Below are 14,697 nucleotides of genomic sequence, written 5' to 3' on the forward strand. Positions count from 1 at the left end.
CAAACTAACCTTCAACTAAACCTGCTCCAGACCAGGTTATGTTCAGAGCATGAGTTGCTATGGCAACTTGACATACCCTGAAACATACCTCCATTTCTGGAACCGAAAACTGAGGTTATCAACTTCCTTAGCCTCAAACTTACCGTGGGAGCTAGCAGAACCTGCTTTCTGGAATACCCCCCTGCTGCTATTATGTCCACACTAACACAACTGAGACACACACACATACATATGCACAACACACACAGGGAAATACACACAAACACAAACAAATATACACACAGAAATACACACAAATATACACACACATATACACACAAACATGCTGAAATATACACACAAACACACAAACGTGTTTGTTTTTTGCCGCTAAAATGTTTATTTATTTATTTTCTTTTTTTACTAACCTTTTTTAGATAGATAGATGACTTTATTAATCCCACAATGGGGAAATTTCATTTATCTGTGGCAGCAACACGACATTCAGAAATAATCTATATAATTTAACATCAATAAAGGACATCACAAATGACATTTATATTAGATAATTAAAAACATTACTAAAATTATTATGAAAAATTATTATCAAAAATGAGATTCTTATTAAATAAAGAAATAAATATTAAATAAATAAATACAGACAAAAAAAAAAAAAAACTTTAAGACTGTGAACTTTGACCTTGCGGAGGTGCTGTGACAGCTTTCACCCTTTATTATGAACCAGAACCAGAACCAGGGATGCTTCCTGATCTGAGAATGTTCTTAATGGTCCAAACAAGAAGACCAAGTTATTTCATCAGCTCCAGAAGGTGGTTCTGCTGCAGAACATTCAGGAACCATCATTCACTGACATGTTCTCCACCTGCCTCAGGTAGAGAACCACCTTGTGAAGGGTTCTTCCTAAACTGGACCTGATGATGTCAGAATCTCAAACTGTTAGTGTTCCTGATTAGAACAACCGTCAGTATCTGGATGCAGTTCTACCTTTTACATCCTCACAGGTTCTTTTTCTTCGTTTTTCAGGTGAATAGAACCCAAACATAAAACTGCCAGAGATTACAATCAGAAATCTGAATGCAGATCTTCTCCCCGTTTCCTTCTGAACACGAAAAACCCTAGAAAATCATCAAACTTCAGGTTCTTTCATCCAGCTGCTGCTTTAAAGAAGTAAAGCAGAACTTCATCCGAACATGGGTTTTATTGGTTCACTGGTTGCTGTTCCGCTCTGCTCCGCTCAGCCGCAGCAGTCACTCTGACATCTCGCGATATTTGCGTTTTCCTGGAGGGGAGGAGGTTCGTAAGCTCTCCTGGCAGATCGGCAGGTTAGCGGCGAAAGTGCGTGAACCATCGACCAAACCAGCACTTTGACCGGGTTCACGGATCTGAACAGCGGTCAGACTTAAGGTAAAGCTCCGGTTTGATGACCGGATCTGAATTTCTGCTGCATTTTTTCCGGTTTTGGCCGGAAAACTGCCGCGCTAAGCTGCAGAGCTACGCTAATGGACAGCAGCTAACGCGGTCAGCTGACCGGCCACGGGACCACGCCCACCAGGGAGAACCGAGCCCGAAGGGCGGGTCCGGGTCCAGCCGACTGCTTGAGTATGAACCGGTTCCTTAGAGCCTCCGTTTGTTCTCCGCAGAGACGATGACAGCGGCTCCGTACAACTACTCCTTCATCTTCAAGTACATCATCATCGGTGAGTGCGCGCGCATACACGGAAGTTAACTGGGTTTTTTTATATAAACTTTATTAACAAATATTGCACATTGCACATACAAAATACCAAACACAAAACTCCACACTGTGTGCAAAATACAATCTTCATGTTCGCCAGGAGAAAGAACAAAAAACAAAAACCATAATAATAACAATGTAAAACAGGTTATGCAAAAATAAAACAAAAATTAATAAAGGCAAAGGAATCTGGAAGTTAACTGGTGTAATGGTGCGTTTCAGGACAATGGGAGTTTTCAGCTGCAGCGTCGATCAGGACTCCAGCAGGAAGTCCCGGATTTGTAGTCCCTCAAAAAGTCAGAACTTCCTGTAAACCATCCGGGTTAGTTAGGGTGGAAGTGTTTGCAGAACCTTTTTTTTATTTATTTTTTATTGAACACGATGCAAAACAACACCAGAACATTCACCTAAAACTTACAAAATATGGCGAATACAAGAGAGAATAGCACAATTTGAAAGGAAGCAAAAAAGAAAAAAGAACATTCTTATCAGTATGTATACTTAAACCTATCTACATTCATAATCATAGAGAAATTAGGGAAAAGTATAACATAAGAAAACAACAATTTCAGAGTTGGATAGTGTTACTAAATGCAGGGGGAGACAACATTCTGGGAATATCACTCAGGGTGTCATAAACTGTTATGGCTTTAGGTGAATCGATTAACTTTATGGATTTAAAGTATAAATTGACCTCATTGTTAAAGAAGGTAAAGTTAGGGTGACATTTCTGTAACCTGTTTTTGTGTATAAAGAACTTGGCTAAACATAACACAGTATTGATACATTATTTACACTGTTGTGTAGTGACAGCCCAAAGATTGTTACTTCTTTGGAAAAGAAGTCCATGATGAATGGGAATTTATTTTTTTAACCATTTGTAAACATCCAAGCAGAACATTTGAACAACATCACACAGGAAGAATCTGTGGTCGATGTCTTCAACAGCAGTTTGGCAGAAGGAACAGCTGTTGTCATCAATGTTGAAACGTAATCTAAGTCATTCTTTGGAGGATAAATATCACCCATAATTTTGAAGTGTGTTTCTTTAACTTTTGGGGGAATAGGAAGTTTCATGAAATCGGTTCTTAATTATGTAACAACTGTCAGGGTTCTGACTTTTTCCTTAATAAAGAGAAGAACCACACAGGAGATGAGAACTTTTGCTAGAGTTCTGCAGAAGGAGAATCGGTCTGTGACAGTGGGGACTGTCACAGAGTTCTGCCATCCTAGTGGATCCAGTCTGGTTTTATTGGTGGTCGGGGTTGATAACATAAAAGTAGGTCATTCAATCAAGCAGTTCAGGAACATCATGTTCTTGTATGATCAGAACTTTTCAGGTCATTGTTTTCTTACTGAAAGATAGAACTGAGACAATCATATCATGGTGATAATAGCGTGTAAGCAAATGATAATTACATAACTCTAACATCCCTGCATTTTGGTCAAATTTCTGCAGTATATTGTTTTTGTTCTGTCGTCCAGGAAAAAACCTTTTAGTGAACCAATTTCTGATCAAAGAGTTATTACATTTTCTGTCCATAAGAGGGCAACCTTCAATTGATAATGTGGCTAACTGTGGTTCTATCATTACATGATTCTCCAGGAAGAGAATTACAGACTTTTAAGAATTCTGAAATAGGAGGATTGAAGTTATGTCTTAAACAAAATTGCTCATAATCTAGTAAATTTCCCTCCGTATCCATCAGATCAGACACCGACCAGACTCCTCTGTCAAACCATTCAGCACAAAACAAGGATTTGTTTCTGTGGAGGATGTATCTGTTGTTCCAAATAATATTTGAGTGTGGCGAGAAATTATGCACATACAAGATTTTCCAGTATAGCAGAATTTGTTTGTGGAACTCTGATAATGCTATAGGGAGCTTATTAATGTCATATTCACTAATAAGCACCAACTTTAACCCGCCTAATTTGTTAAATAAATATTTTGGGACACAGAACCAGAAGGATTGGTTGTGTTTGATCCACGATTTCAACCAGTTTATCTTCAGGGTTCCGTTAAGACTGCAGTCAAAGTCAATAACTTTGAGACCCCCATCCTTAAATTCTTTGACCATATAGTTTTTTTTCATGTAATGAGGCTTGTTTCTCCAAATAAAGTTAAACGTCATTTGGTTGATGGATTTTATCATTTTGTTTGGGATGGCATTAGAGTAAGATGGATAAATCCATCTAGACAAACCCTCCATCTGTGTCAGACAGATCCAGCAGCCATGTGTCTCTTTGGAGCCACATATTCAACCTGGTCTTACATTCATCAAGTTTTTCACCCACATTCCTTGATTGGCTTATTTTTTGGTCTTTGTTGATATAGATGCCCAAGTATTTAACTTCTGATTTAATGGGGATATGATTGATTTCTTTTAAGGGTGTGTCATGAATAGCCAACAGTTCACATTTCTTTAAGTTTAAGTTTAACCCTGATGCTTTGGAAAAGTGTTTGACTTTTTCAATAGCTGCTTTAATTTGATGCTCATCTTTTAAAAACAGTGTTGTGTCGTCTGCTAACTGGCTAATAATGATCTCTGTGCCCAAGACATTTAACTTTTTGATTTCACTACAATTCTTAATATAAATGGCCAACATTTCAGTAGCTAATAAGAACAGATATGGAGAGATGGGACAACCTTGAGGGATTCCTACAGCAACTTTGAAACTTGGGGTGGTGCCATTAGGAAGGACAACACAGCTATTGATATTCTGATATAGACCATAGATCAGGTTTCTAAATTTAGTACCAAAACCAAAATTATCCAGTGCTGTCATTATAAACGGATGCTCCACTGAATCAAAGGCCTTGTAAAAATCCAGAAAGAGAATAAAACCATTATCTTTTATAAGGTGTCGGTATTCAATGATGTCCATAACCAGTCTTATATTATTATGAAATGAACGGCCCTTCAGAAAACCAGATTGTAAGTTCTGAGAGTCCCGTCTGGAGACGAGAGGCAGAAATGTACGTTAATAATTTGTAGTCTGAATTTCTTAAGGTGATAGGTCTTCTGTTGTCTATAAGTCTAGGATCCTTGTCAGGTTTTGGGATAGAAACTATAATCCCATGTTTCATTGTGGTTGGAAGTGTGCAAGTTTCAAAGATTTCCAAAAAGACTTGATACAGTAAATTTCTGATATCTTCCCAAAAGTGTCTATAAAAGTCGCCTGTGAGCCCATCTGAACCAGGAGATTTATTGAGAGAGAGTCGACTAATGACAGCATCAAGCTCAGAGATTAAAAGTTGTTTATCGCATGTTTGTTTAAAATTATCGTCTATTTTGGGGATGTGTTGCGTAATCTCTTTTATAAAGTTGTCACAGTCTGTCCTTGAAAGTTTAGAGCTGTAAAGGTGGCTATAAAATCTATACATTTCTGAGGATATGGCCTTTTCATCTGTAATTTCCATATCATTCACTAGAAGTGACTTTAGGCTGTTCCTTTTTTGTCTTCTCTTCTCCAGGCTGCAAAAATATGCTGAATTTTTTTCGCCCTCTTCTATCCATCTTGCTCTGGATCTGATGTCTGAGTATAAAGCTCATCTAATTTGGATTGTAGGTTCAATATGTGTTTATCATCCTCAGACGGCTCAGGTGTACCACAGTAATCATTCAGCTGTTTGACTATGTCCAGCTCCTTTTTTCCAGATTTGATTTGAACTTTTTTACTAAATGAGATTGAGAGTTTACGAATTCTGTATTTAAGGTTGTGATGAGGACGGGTGTTTCACAGATCCAGGCAGTCGTGTTCCAATTGTAACTGGTTTATTTTCTCCACAATTCCCCAAGTGCAATAATCCTCAGTGAAATTATTCTATGTTCAACAGCATTACACAGGAGAGGCGCACATTCATGTCTTCCTTCATTGCCCCCGCGGCAACTAACCTCTCCCTCTCATACAGTCCCTGACAAAAGTCTTGTCGCTTATCCATTTTGTAGAAACAAAAGCGTTTAACCTCACTGTTAATGAATCCATTGGTTTTAGAAATGTCTCATATGAAAGCTAAAACCCTCCCAAATGACGTTCAATGTACTAAAATAAAATTGCTCCACTGAAGAAAGATTGATCATTTAATGAACACACAAAGGTCACATTTTGGCAAGACAAAAGTTTTGTCGCCTTGTCATATGATGCACCCAATCCTAGATTACAGCCTCACCTGTGATCAATTACTGATCAATCAATTAGTGGGTGTGTCTAAAAAGAACCCCAGCACACCAGGCCTTCACATCAACTGCTACTTGACCTCTGACAACATGCCTAAGATTCACCCTGAGACCAAAGCCTTGATCATCAAGAGGCTGAAGACCAGATCCACTGCTGAGGTGACTGACACCTTCAATGTGTCTCAGCGTCAAGAACAAAGAAGAAGAAAAAGATTTGAAGAGATTGGAGATGTTTTTGACAAGCCCAGGTCCGGCAGACCCCGCAAGACAACTGCTGGGGAGGACCAGCCCCTTTTCCACTGCAGCAGAGCTCCACCAGGCCTGGTCACCTCAAGTCCAGAACAGTTTGTAGAATTCTGTCTCCAAATGGCCTCCATACCCAGAAACCAGCACTAAACAAAAGGCAATTGAACAAACGTGTGGCATTTGCCAAGGCCCACAGCCTGCTGAAAGGATGGACGCTGGAAAAGTGGCAGACGGTGGATTTCTCAGATGAGTCTTCAGCTGAATTACATCACAGGAGACCAACTGGAGCCCGCATGGACCCTAGATTCACCCAGAAAACAGTTACGTTTACTCCCCCCCTACGTTCCATCCAGTAGGGGGGGAGCGAAACATTTGCAGGGGGGAAGGCAATATCAATAGCCTAAAATATCAAGAAGTATTAGCTACCTCCTACATTCCCAACCAGAAAAGGGGTCAAATTCTGCAGCAGGATGGTGCTCCATGGTATACTTCCATCTCTACATCAAAGTTCCTCAAGGTGCTCCAGGACCGGCCAGCCCAGTCAGCAGACATGAACATCGTTGAGCATGTCTGGGGTAGAATGAAAGAGGAAGCATGGAAGACCAAACCAAAGAGTCTGGATGAACTCTGGGAGGCATGGAAGACTGCTTTCTTTGCTATTCCTGATGATAATCATTGTCAAACCGCATGGATGCTGTCCTTCAAGCTCATGGAAGTCATACAAGATATTAAATATGGATCTCACAGTAGCACTACTTCATTCACTGATGTTATGCAACATATTTTTGTTTTTGAAGTAAATTATTTGTTACATTTTCACATTACTCTCTGTAGGCCACAAAACTTTTGTCTTGCCAAAATGTGACCTTTGTGTGTTCATTAAATGATCAATCTTTCTTCAGTGGAGCAATTTTATTTTAGTACATTGAACGTCATTTGGGAGGGTTTTAGCTTTCATATGAGACATTTCTAAAACCTTTGTTTCTAAAACCAATTTCCAAAAAATTGCCAAAATAACCATGCGAATCATCCACAACACTTTAGACATACCGGATCGGTCGAGGCCCGGGTTAACAACGACCGCCACCGATGCTGTTAACCCACAGGGTGTCGGTGGAAATTTGACTACTGTTGGTCGAAGAAAGAGGGGAGGCAGAAGGGTCCGTGGCCAGAGAGAGAAGGGAAAAGGCAGGAACATAGGTTTGAGAATAGGGACTCTTAACGTTGGCACAATGACAGGGAAAGGCAGAGAGCTGGCAGACATGATGGAGAGAAGGAAGGTAGATGTACTGTGTGTGCAGGAGACAAGGTGGAAGGGCAGCAAGGCACGTAGTATTGGAGGAGGATACAAACTGTTCTATCATGGTGTTGATAGGAAGAAAAACGGGGTAGGAGTGATTCTGAAGGGGGAGTTTGTAAACAGTGTTCTAGAGGTGAAAAGAGTCTCAGACAGGATGATGAGCCTAAAGTTAGAAATTGAAGGGGTGATGGTGAATGTAGTCAGTGGGTATGCGCCACAGGTTGGCTGTGAGTTAGAAGTGAAGGAGAGATTCTGGAGTGAGTTGGATGAGGTCATAGAGAGTTTCCCCAGAGGAGAGAGAGTTGTTATTGGAGCAGACTTTAATGGGCATGTTGGTGAGGGCAACAGAGGTGATGAGGAGGTGATGGGCAGGTTTGGTGTGAAGGAAAGGAATCTGGAGGGACAGATGGTGGTGGACTTTGCGAAGAGGATGGAAATGGCTGTAGTCAACACTTACTTCCAGAAGAGAGAGGAACATAGAGTGACATACAGAAGTGGAGGTAGGAGTACTCAGGTGGACTACATCCTATGTAGACGAGGTCATTTGAGAGAGGTTATTGACTGCAAAGTGGTGGTAGGAGAGAGTGTAGCCAGACAGCACCGCATGGTGGTGTGTAAGATGATTCTGGAGGTCAGGAAGAAGAAGAGAGGGAAAACAGAAAAGAAGACCAAGTGGTGGAAGCTACAGAATGAAGAAACTTGTGAGGAATTTAGGCAGAAGTTGAGGCAGGTCCTGGGTGGTCAGGATGAGCTTCCAGAGGACTGGGAAACTACAGCAGAGATTATCAGGGAAACAGGTAGGAAGGTGCTAGGTGTGTCATCTGGAAAGAGGAAAGACGGTAAAGAGACTTGGTGGTGGAATGAGGAAGTACAGGACTGCGTCCAGAGGAAGAGGTTGGCTAAAAGGAAGTGGGATGTAGAAAGGACTGAAGAAGGTAGACAGGAGTACAAGGAAGCGCAGCGTAGAGTGAAGAGAGAGGTGGCAAAGGCCAAACAGAAGGCTTACGATGAGCTATATGACAGGTTAGACACAAAGGAAGGAGAGAAGGACTTGTACAGGCTAGCCAGACAGAGAGACAGAGATGGGAAGGATGTGCAACAGATAAGGGTGATTAAGGACAGAGATGGAAAGGTGCTAACAACCCAAGAGAGTGTACAGAAAAGATGGAAGGAGTATTTTGAGGAGCTGATGAACGAGGAAAATGACAGGGAAAGAAGGGAGGAAGATGTGGTTGTTGTGGAGCAGGAAGTAGCCGAGATTGGAAAGGATGAGGTTAGGAAGGCTCTGAAAAGGATGAAGAGCGGAAAGGCCGTTGGTCCTGATGACGTACCTGTGGAGGTATGGAAGTGCTTAGGAGAGACAGCAGTGGAATTTCTAACAAGGTTGTTCAATAGGATTTTAGAGAGTGAGAAGATGCCTGAGGAATGGAGGAGAAGCGTTCTGGTTCCGATCTTTAAGAACAAGGGTGACACGCAGAACTGCAGCAACTACAGAGGAATAAAGTTGATGAGTCACACAATGAAGCTGTGGGAAAGAGTAGTGGAAGCCAGGCTTAGGAAGAAGGTGGAGATCTGTGAGCAGCAGTATGGTTTCATGCCCCGTAAGAGCACCACTGATGCCATTTTTGCTTTGAGAATGTTGATGGAAAAGTACAGAGAAGGTCAGAAGGAGCTGCATTGTGTGTTCGTAGATTTAGAGAAGGCGTATGACAGGGTGCCGAGGGAGGAGCTGTGGTACTGTATGAGGTCGTCTGGAGTGGCAGAGAAGTATGTCAGAGTAGTTCAGGACATGTATGAGAGAAGTATGACGGTGGTGAGATGTGCTGTAGGTCAGACAGAGGAGTTCAAGGTGGAGGTGGGACTACACCAAGGATCAGCTTTGAGTCCTTTTTTGTTTGCTATGCTGATGGACAGGCTGACAGACGAGGTAAGACAGGAATCTTCCTGGACAATGATGTTTGCGGATGACATTGTAATTTGCAGTGAGAGTAGAGAGCAGGTGGAGGAACAGCTAGAGAGGTGGAGGTTAGCTCTGGAAAGAAGAGGCATGAAGGTCAGTCGTAGTAAGACAGAATACATGTGTCTGAACGAGAGGGATCAAGGTAGAAGCGTTAGGTTACAGGGGACTGAGGTGAAGAAGGTGCAGGAGTTTAAGTACTTGGGGTCAACAGTTCAGTGTGATGGGGATTGTGGAAAAGAGGTGAAGAGGCGAGTGCAGGCAGGTTGGAGCGGTTGGAGGAAAGTGTCAGGAGTGTTGTGTGACAGAAGAGTGTCAGCAAGACTCAAAGGAAAGGTGTACAAGACAGTGGTGAGACCAGCTCTGCTCTATGGGTTAGAGACGGTAGCAGTGAGACAGAGACAAGAGGCTGAGATGGAGGTAGCGGAGATGAAGATGTTGAGGTTCTCCTTAGGAGTGACCAGGTTAGACAGGATAAGGAACGAGTACATCAGAGGGACGGTTCATGTTGCCTGTGTTAGCGACAAAGTCAGAGAAGCCAGGCTGAGATGGTTTGGACATGTTCAGAGGAGGGATAGTGGATATATTGGTAGAAGGATGTTGGAGATGGAGCTGCCTGGCCGGAGGGCAAGAGGACGGCCAAAGAGGAGATATATGGATGTCTTAACAGAGGACATGAAGTTGGCTAACGTTAGGGTAGAAGATGTCCATGATAGAGTGAGGTGGAAAAGGATGATTCGCTGTGGCGACCCCTGATGGGAAAAGCCGAAAGAGAAAGAAGAAGATGAGACATTTCTAAAACCAATGGATTCATTAACAGTGAGGTTAAACGCTTTTGTTTCTACAAAATGGATAAGCGACAAGACTTTAGTCGGGGACCGTATACTCTAAGCCCCTCCCATTATTCTCACTATTCCTCTGATTAGTCCTTTCCTTGTGTCCTTGCAGTAGATTCAAGTCCCCTCCCACAATTATATTATTAGATGAATATGCTAATCTGAGTTGATGTAAATAATTTAATTTGCTCCAATACATTTTTATTCTCTTTGATGTTATTGTAGCCATATATATTAACCAGGATGAATTTCAAATGATCAATATCTACTATAATGATATAATGGACCTGGAAGTTTTTGAGAAGTACAGCGACCTCTGCTGATCTGGGATTGCCATGACTGAAAAAAACCTTGTCCCCCCCATTGCTGAGACCAAAATGATTTGTCTTCATTTGTAGAGTGTTTCTTGTAATAAAACAAAATCAACATTTTTCCCTTTACAAAATAAAAAAGCTTTTTCTCTTTGTTAGATCCCTTAGACCTCTGGCATTTAAAGAAAGTAAAGAAATATCTGTTTTAAGGTGCAGCATGTAACAAAAAGACAAACTTAACAAACCTAAATGAGGCTGAAAGTATTACTGAACAAAAACTTTAAAGCAACAAAACCTTGAATTTACAATAACCGTCTTAACTTACCAAATTACAAGACTAACTAAAGTCATGGAGTGACTCTGACCATTAATGACAGCATAAGGACCACCAAACATTGTCTTACAACCATTCCTTCTCGCCTGCTCAACTTTAGGCCACACCCCTTTCCTTGCCCCTCTGTCTTCTCTGATGAGGTCTTCTGCAAAGCGGATGTTGAGGTCTCGACAGACAGGATGGTGTTTAGTCATTCGCCACAGCTCGTCTCTGTATCTCCTTCCTGTGAACTGAATGATGATTTGACGAGGGCGGTTGACGTCGGTTGGGCCCAGCCGGTGTACCGTGTCCAGAATGTGGTCCACTTTCTCTGCCCAGGGTGGTGCGATCTTTGTGATGAGATCTGCCACAATTCCTCGAGTGTCTTCCGCTTTCTCTTCTTTAACACCATTCAGTCTCAGGTTCCATCTTCTCTTGTATCTTTCCGATTCCAAAGTCTTCTTTTCCATCTCTGATGCTCTCTGCTCCAACTCCACATTTTTCTCTTTCAGACGTTTCACTTCTTCTTCCAACTTTTTTTTTCTGTCTTTACATTCCTTGATTTCAGCAGAGTTAAACTCCACGGCTTTGGCGATAGCGGATATAGTCAGTGTTTTGCTGCAGCTCCGATTTAAAGTCCGTCATCATGCTTTTGAGGCTTCTCCTGGTCTGAGAGAGCAGGTTTCATCTGGTTTTGGCTTTTTTTGTGGCACTGCTGGTTTCAAAGGTGATTCCACGCTGTTTTTTGTCCCCTTTGCATTTGTTTCCATGTCCTCAGGCGTGCAGTAGTCATGTGGAAACAGCATTTTAGCTCTAGCACTAGCTGTAGCTTTAGCATTGGGTTTACTAGCCATGCTCGTATAGTAGTTGGGCGTGTTAGGCAATCTTCAGTTGGCTCAAAGCTTGCTTTGTTTTATCTTGAAATCCAGTGGAGAGTCGGTTTTATAACTATTCCGTCTTAAAGTAACGTTTTCAAGGTTATGTTGCGCAGGACGCTTACCGGAAGTTTGCTCCCATCGCCATCTTGCCGGGACTCCTGTTTGCAGAACCTGAACCCTCTGAGTTCAGGTTCTGATCCGGAAACCATGGAGGACTTTTCTGATAGAACAGAAGCCACAGTCCCACACTATTACACTTCCACTTCTGTGTCCCGCTGTTAGTTTGAGTTGAGCGGTCGTCTGGGTTTCTCCTCTGGATGACGTCTCAGAAACATTCATCCGTCAAACTTCTGAGATTTCCTAAATGTTTTGACGAATCAAAGAAATCTGGTTTTCAAATCGGACTTTTAGATTTACTCTGATTACTTTAGCGTCCTTCAGCAGCTGGTTCTCCCGTTGAAACATAAACATCAAGCAGGGAGCAAATTATTTACTGTAAAATGCTATAAAATGTTGATGGAAACTAACAGGTGTTGTCTTTGTGTCTCTGTGTGTATCTCTGTGTGTCTCTGTCTCTCTGTGTCTCTGTGTGTCTCTGTCTCTTTGTGTCTCTGTGTATCTCTGTCTCTTTGTGTCTTTGTGTCTCTGTGTGTCTCTGTCTCTCTGTGTGTGTCTCTGTCTCTCTTGGTGTCTCTGTGTGTCTCTGTCTCTTTGTGTCTCTTTGTGTCTCTGTGTGTGTCTCTGTCTTTCTGTGTGTCTTTTGGTGTCTCTGTGTATCTATTTGTGTCTGTGTGTCTCTGTCTCTCTTTTTGTCTCTGTCTCTCTGTGAGTCTTTTTGTGTCTCTTTGTCTCTCTTTGTGTCTTTGTGTGTCTCTGTCTCTGTGTATCTCTTTGTGTCTCTGTCTCTCTTTGTGTCTCTTTGTCTCTCTGTGTGTCTCTTTTTGTCTCTCTGTGTGTCTCTGTCTATCTGTGTGTCTTTGTCTCTCTGTGTGTTTCTGTGTGTCTTTGTGTCTCTTTGTGTCTTTGTGTGTCTCTCTTTGACTCTGTGTGTCTCTTTTTGTCTCTGTGTGTCTCTGTCTATCTGTGTGTCTCTTTGTGTCTTTGTGTGTCTCTCTTTGTCTCTCTGTGTATCTCTGTCTATCTGTGTGTGTCTGTGTGTCTCTGTCTCTTTGTGTGTCTCTTTGTGTCTCTGTCTCTTTGTCTCTGCATGTCTATTTTTGTCTCTGTCTCTTTGACTCTGTGTGTCTCTGTGTGTGTCTTTTTGTGTCTCTGTGTATCTAATTGTGTCTCTGTCTCTCTTTGTGTCTCTGTGTATCTCTCTGTGTGTCTTTTTGTGTCTCTTTGTCTCTCTGTGTGTCTCTGTGTCTTTTTGTCTCTTTGTGTGTCTCTCTTTCTCTCTCTGTGTGTCTGTCTATCTGTGTGTCTCTGTGTGTCCTTGCAGGAGACATGGGCGTGGGGAAGTCCTGTTTGCTGCACCAGTTCACAGAGAAGAAATGTGAGGTTCTCTTTGGTTCTGCTGAAGTCCTGCTGTGTGTGAGGCTTTCAGGATGCTGTTCCTGATGGAACCAGAGGAACATCGGAAGGCTTTGGTTCTGATGGGGAATGTTCTGGAGCTGTTCTCAGAGGTTTTGCTGTTTCTGCAGTCATGGCCGACTGTCCTCACACCATCGGGGTGGAGTTCGGCACCAGGATCATGGAGGTCCACGGCCAGAAGGTGAAGCTGCAGATCTGGGACACGGCGGGTCAGGAGCGCTTCCGAGCTGTCACCAGATCCTACTACAGAGGCGCCGCCGGGGCCCTCATGGTCTACGACATCACCAGGTACAGACCCCCCGTTTCCTCACGGCGTATGTGATCCAGGCCTCTGCGGCGTCGTGTTAAGGCAATGTACAGACGCCATCAGAGGTCGTGATGGGAGCGGCACGGCAGTCTGGTAGCAGTGCATCGGGGGCGGCGCCTTGAGTTCAACTGTCTGAACTTTGGCGAATAACTAGCACGGAATCAAGCAATCATCTTTGAATAACTTCCTGTTTTGATCCAGGAGGAGCACCTACAACCACCTGAGCAGCTGGCTGACGGACGCCAGGAACCTGACCAATCCCAACACGGTGAGTGAGGCTCCGCCTCCAACCACAGCAGGTCCTGTGAAGGAAAGCCCGGGAACGGAGACGTTTCAAAGCTACTCGACCTTGTTTGGGTTCCGCCGCCAGTTCACACCAGGTGTGCTGATCTGGACCAAACACGACCCGTCTGTATGCTCCGTAACCGACTCAGGGATGGTTCCTATCGGTGTAAACATCAGACGTTCTCCTTCAAATGAAAACATAGCAGAGGTCGGATGACCTTTTGACCTCTGTTCCTCCTGGTTCCCTTCAGGTGATCATTCTGATCGGGAACAAGGCCGACCTGGAGGCTCAGAGGGACGTGACGTACGAGGAGGCCAAACAGTTCGCCGACGAGAACGGTGAGTTTAGGAGACGGCGGGGTCTTCCTGCCGTGTCTCTGCCGTCTGTCTGACTCCTCCCCTTCCTGTCCCTCAGGTTTACTGTTCCTGGAGGCCAGCGCAAAGACGTGAGTACGCTCGCCGTGCCTCGCCGTGCCGTTCCTGTTCCCCTCCTGACCTTTGTTTCTCTGATCTCCAGAGGAGAAAACGTGGAAGAGGCCTTCCTGGAGGCGGCCAAGAGAATTTACCAGAACATCCAGGACGGCAGTTTGGACCTGAATGCGGCCGAGTCCGGAGTCCAGCACAAACCGTCTGCGCCGCAAGGAGGCCGACTCAACAGCGACAGCCAGTCCCCCAAGGAGAGCTGCAGCTGCTAGCCGCAGGAACCGGGGGGGGGGGGCATCCAAACAAGACCTCAATGCATGACCCAGAAGCTGCCCGGGTCAGAACCGGATCCATCCAGGGCCTTCTGGAAGTCATAAAAACCCCCAAAAAAA

General features: G+C 43.4%; 1 protein-coding gene across 2 annotated transcripts; it reads left to right on the forward strand.

Moving 5' to 3' along the window:
- Positions 1 to 1,245: 1,245 nt before the first annotated feature.
- Positions 1,246 to 14,697, forward strand: LOC101167092 (ras-related protein Rab-14). 2 transcript variants are annotated; one of them, XM_023958090.1, is made up of 8 exons: positions 1,250 to 1,404; positions 1,641 to 1,697; positions 13,199 to 13,252; positions 13,401 to 13,578; positions 13,799 to 13,865; positions 14,134 to 14,221; positions 14,298 to 14,328; positions 14,400 to 14,697. In XM_023958090.1, exons 2-8 carry the CDS (start codon positions 1,646 to 1,648, stop codon positions 14,575 to 14,577), a joined length of 648 nt encoding a protein of 215 aa, XP_023813858.1. In that variant the 5' UTR covers positions 1,250 to 1,404; positions 1,641 to 1,645; the 3' UTR covers positions 14,578 to 14,697. The 2 variants fall into 2 exon arrangements, with proteins under 2 accessions (XP_023813859.1, XP_023813858.1); XM_023958091.1 differs by lacking the exon at positions 13,199 to 13,252 and having other exon boundaries at positions 1,246 to 1,404.

Source organism: Oryzias latipes, chromosome 9, assembly GCF_002234675.1.
Source record: "Oryzias latipes chromosome 9, ASM223467v1".
In the NCBI taxonomy this organism is placed as follows: Eukaryota; Metazoa; Chordata; class Actinopteri; order Beloniformes; family Adrianichthyidae; genus Oryzias; species Oryzias latipes.

Coding starts and splice junctions, on each gene's coding strand:
- LOC101167092 (XM_023958090.1), top strand. CDS start 1,646: ATGACAGCGGCTCCGTACAACTACTCCTTCATCTTCAAGTACATCATC. Junction 1,698..13,198: donor CTTCAAGTACATCATCATCG/GTGAGTGCGCGC, acceptor GTGTCCTTGCAG/GAGACATGGGCGTGGGGAAG. Junction 14,329..14,399: donor CTGGAGGCCAGCGCAAAGAC/GTGAGTACGCTC, acceptor TCTGATCTCCAG/AGGAGAAAACGTGGAAGAGG.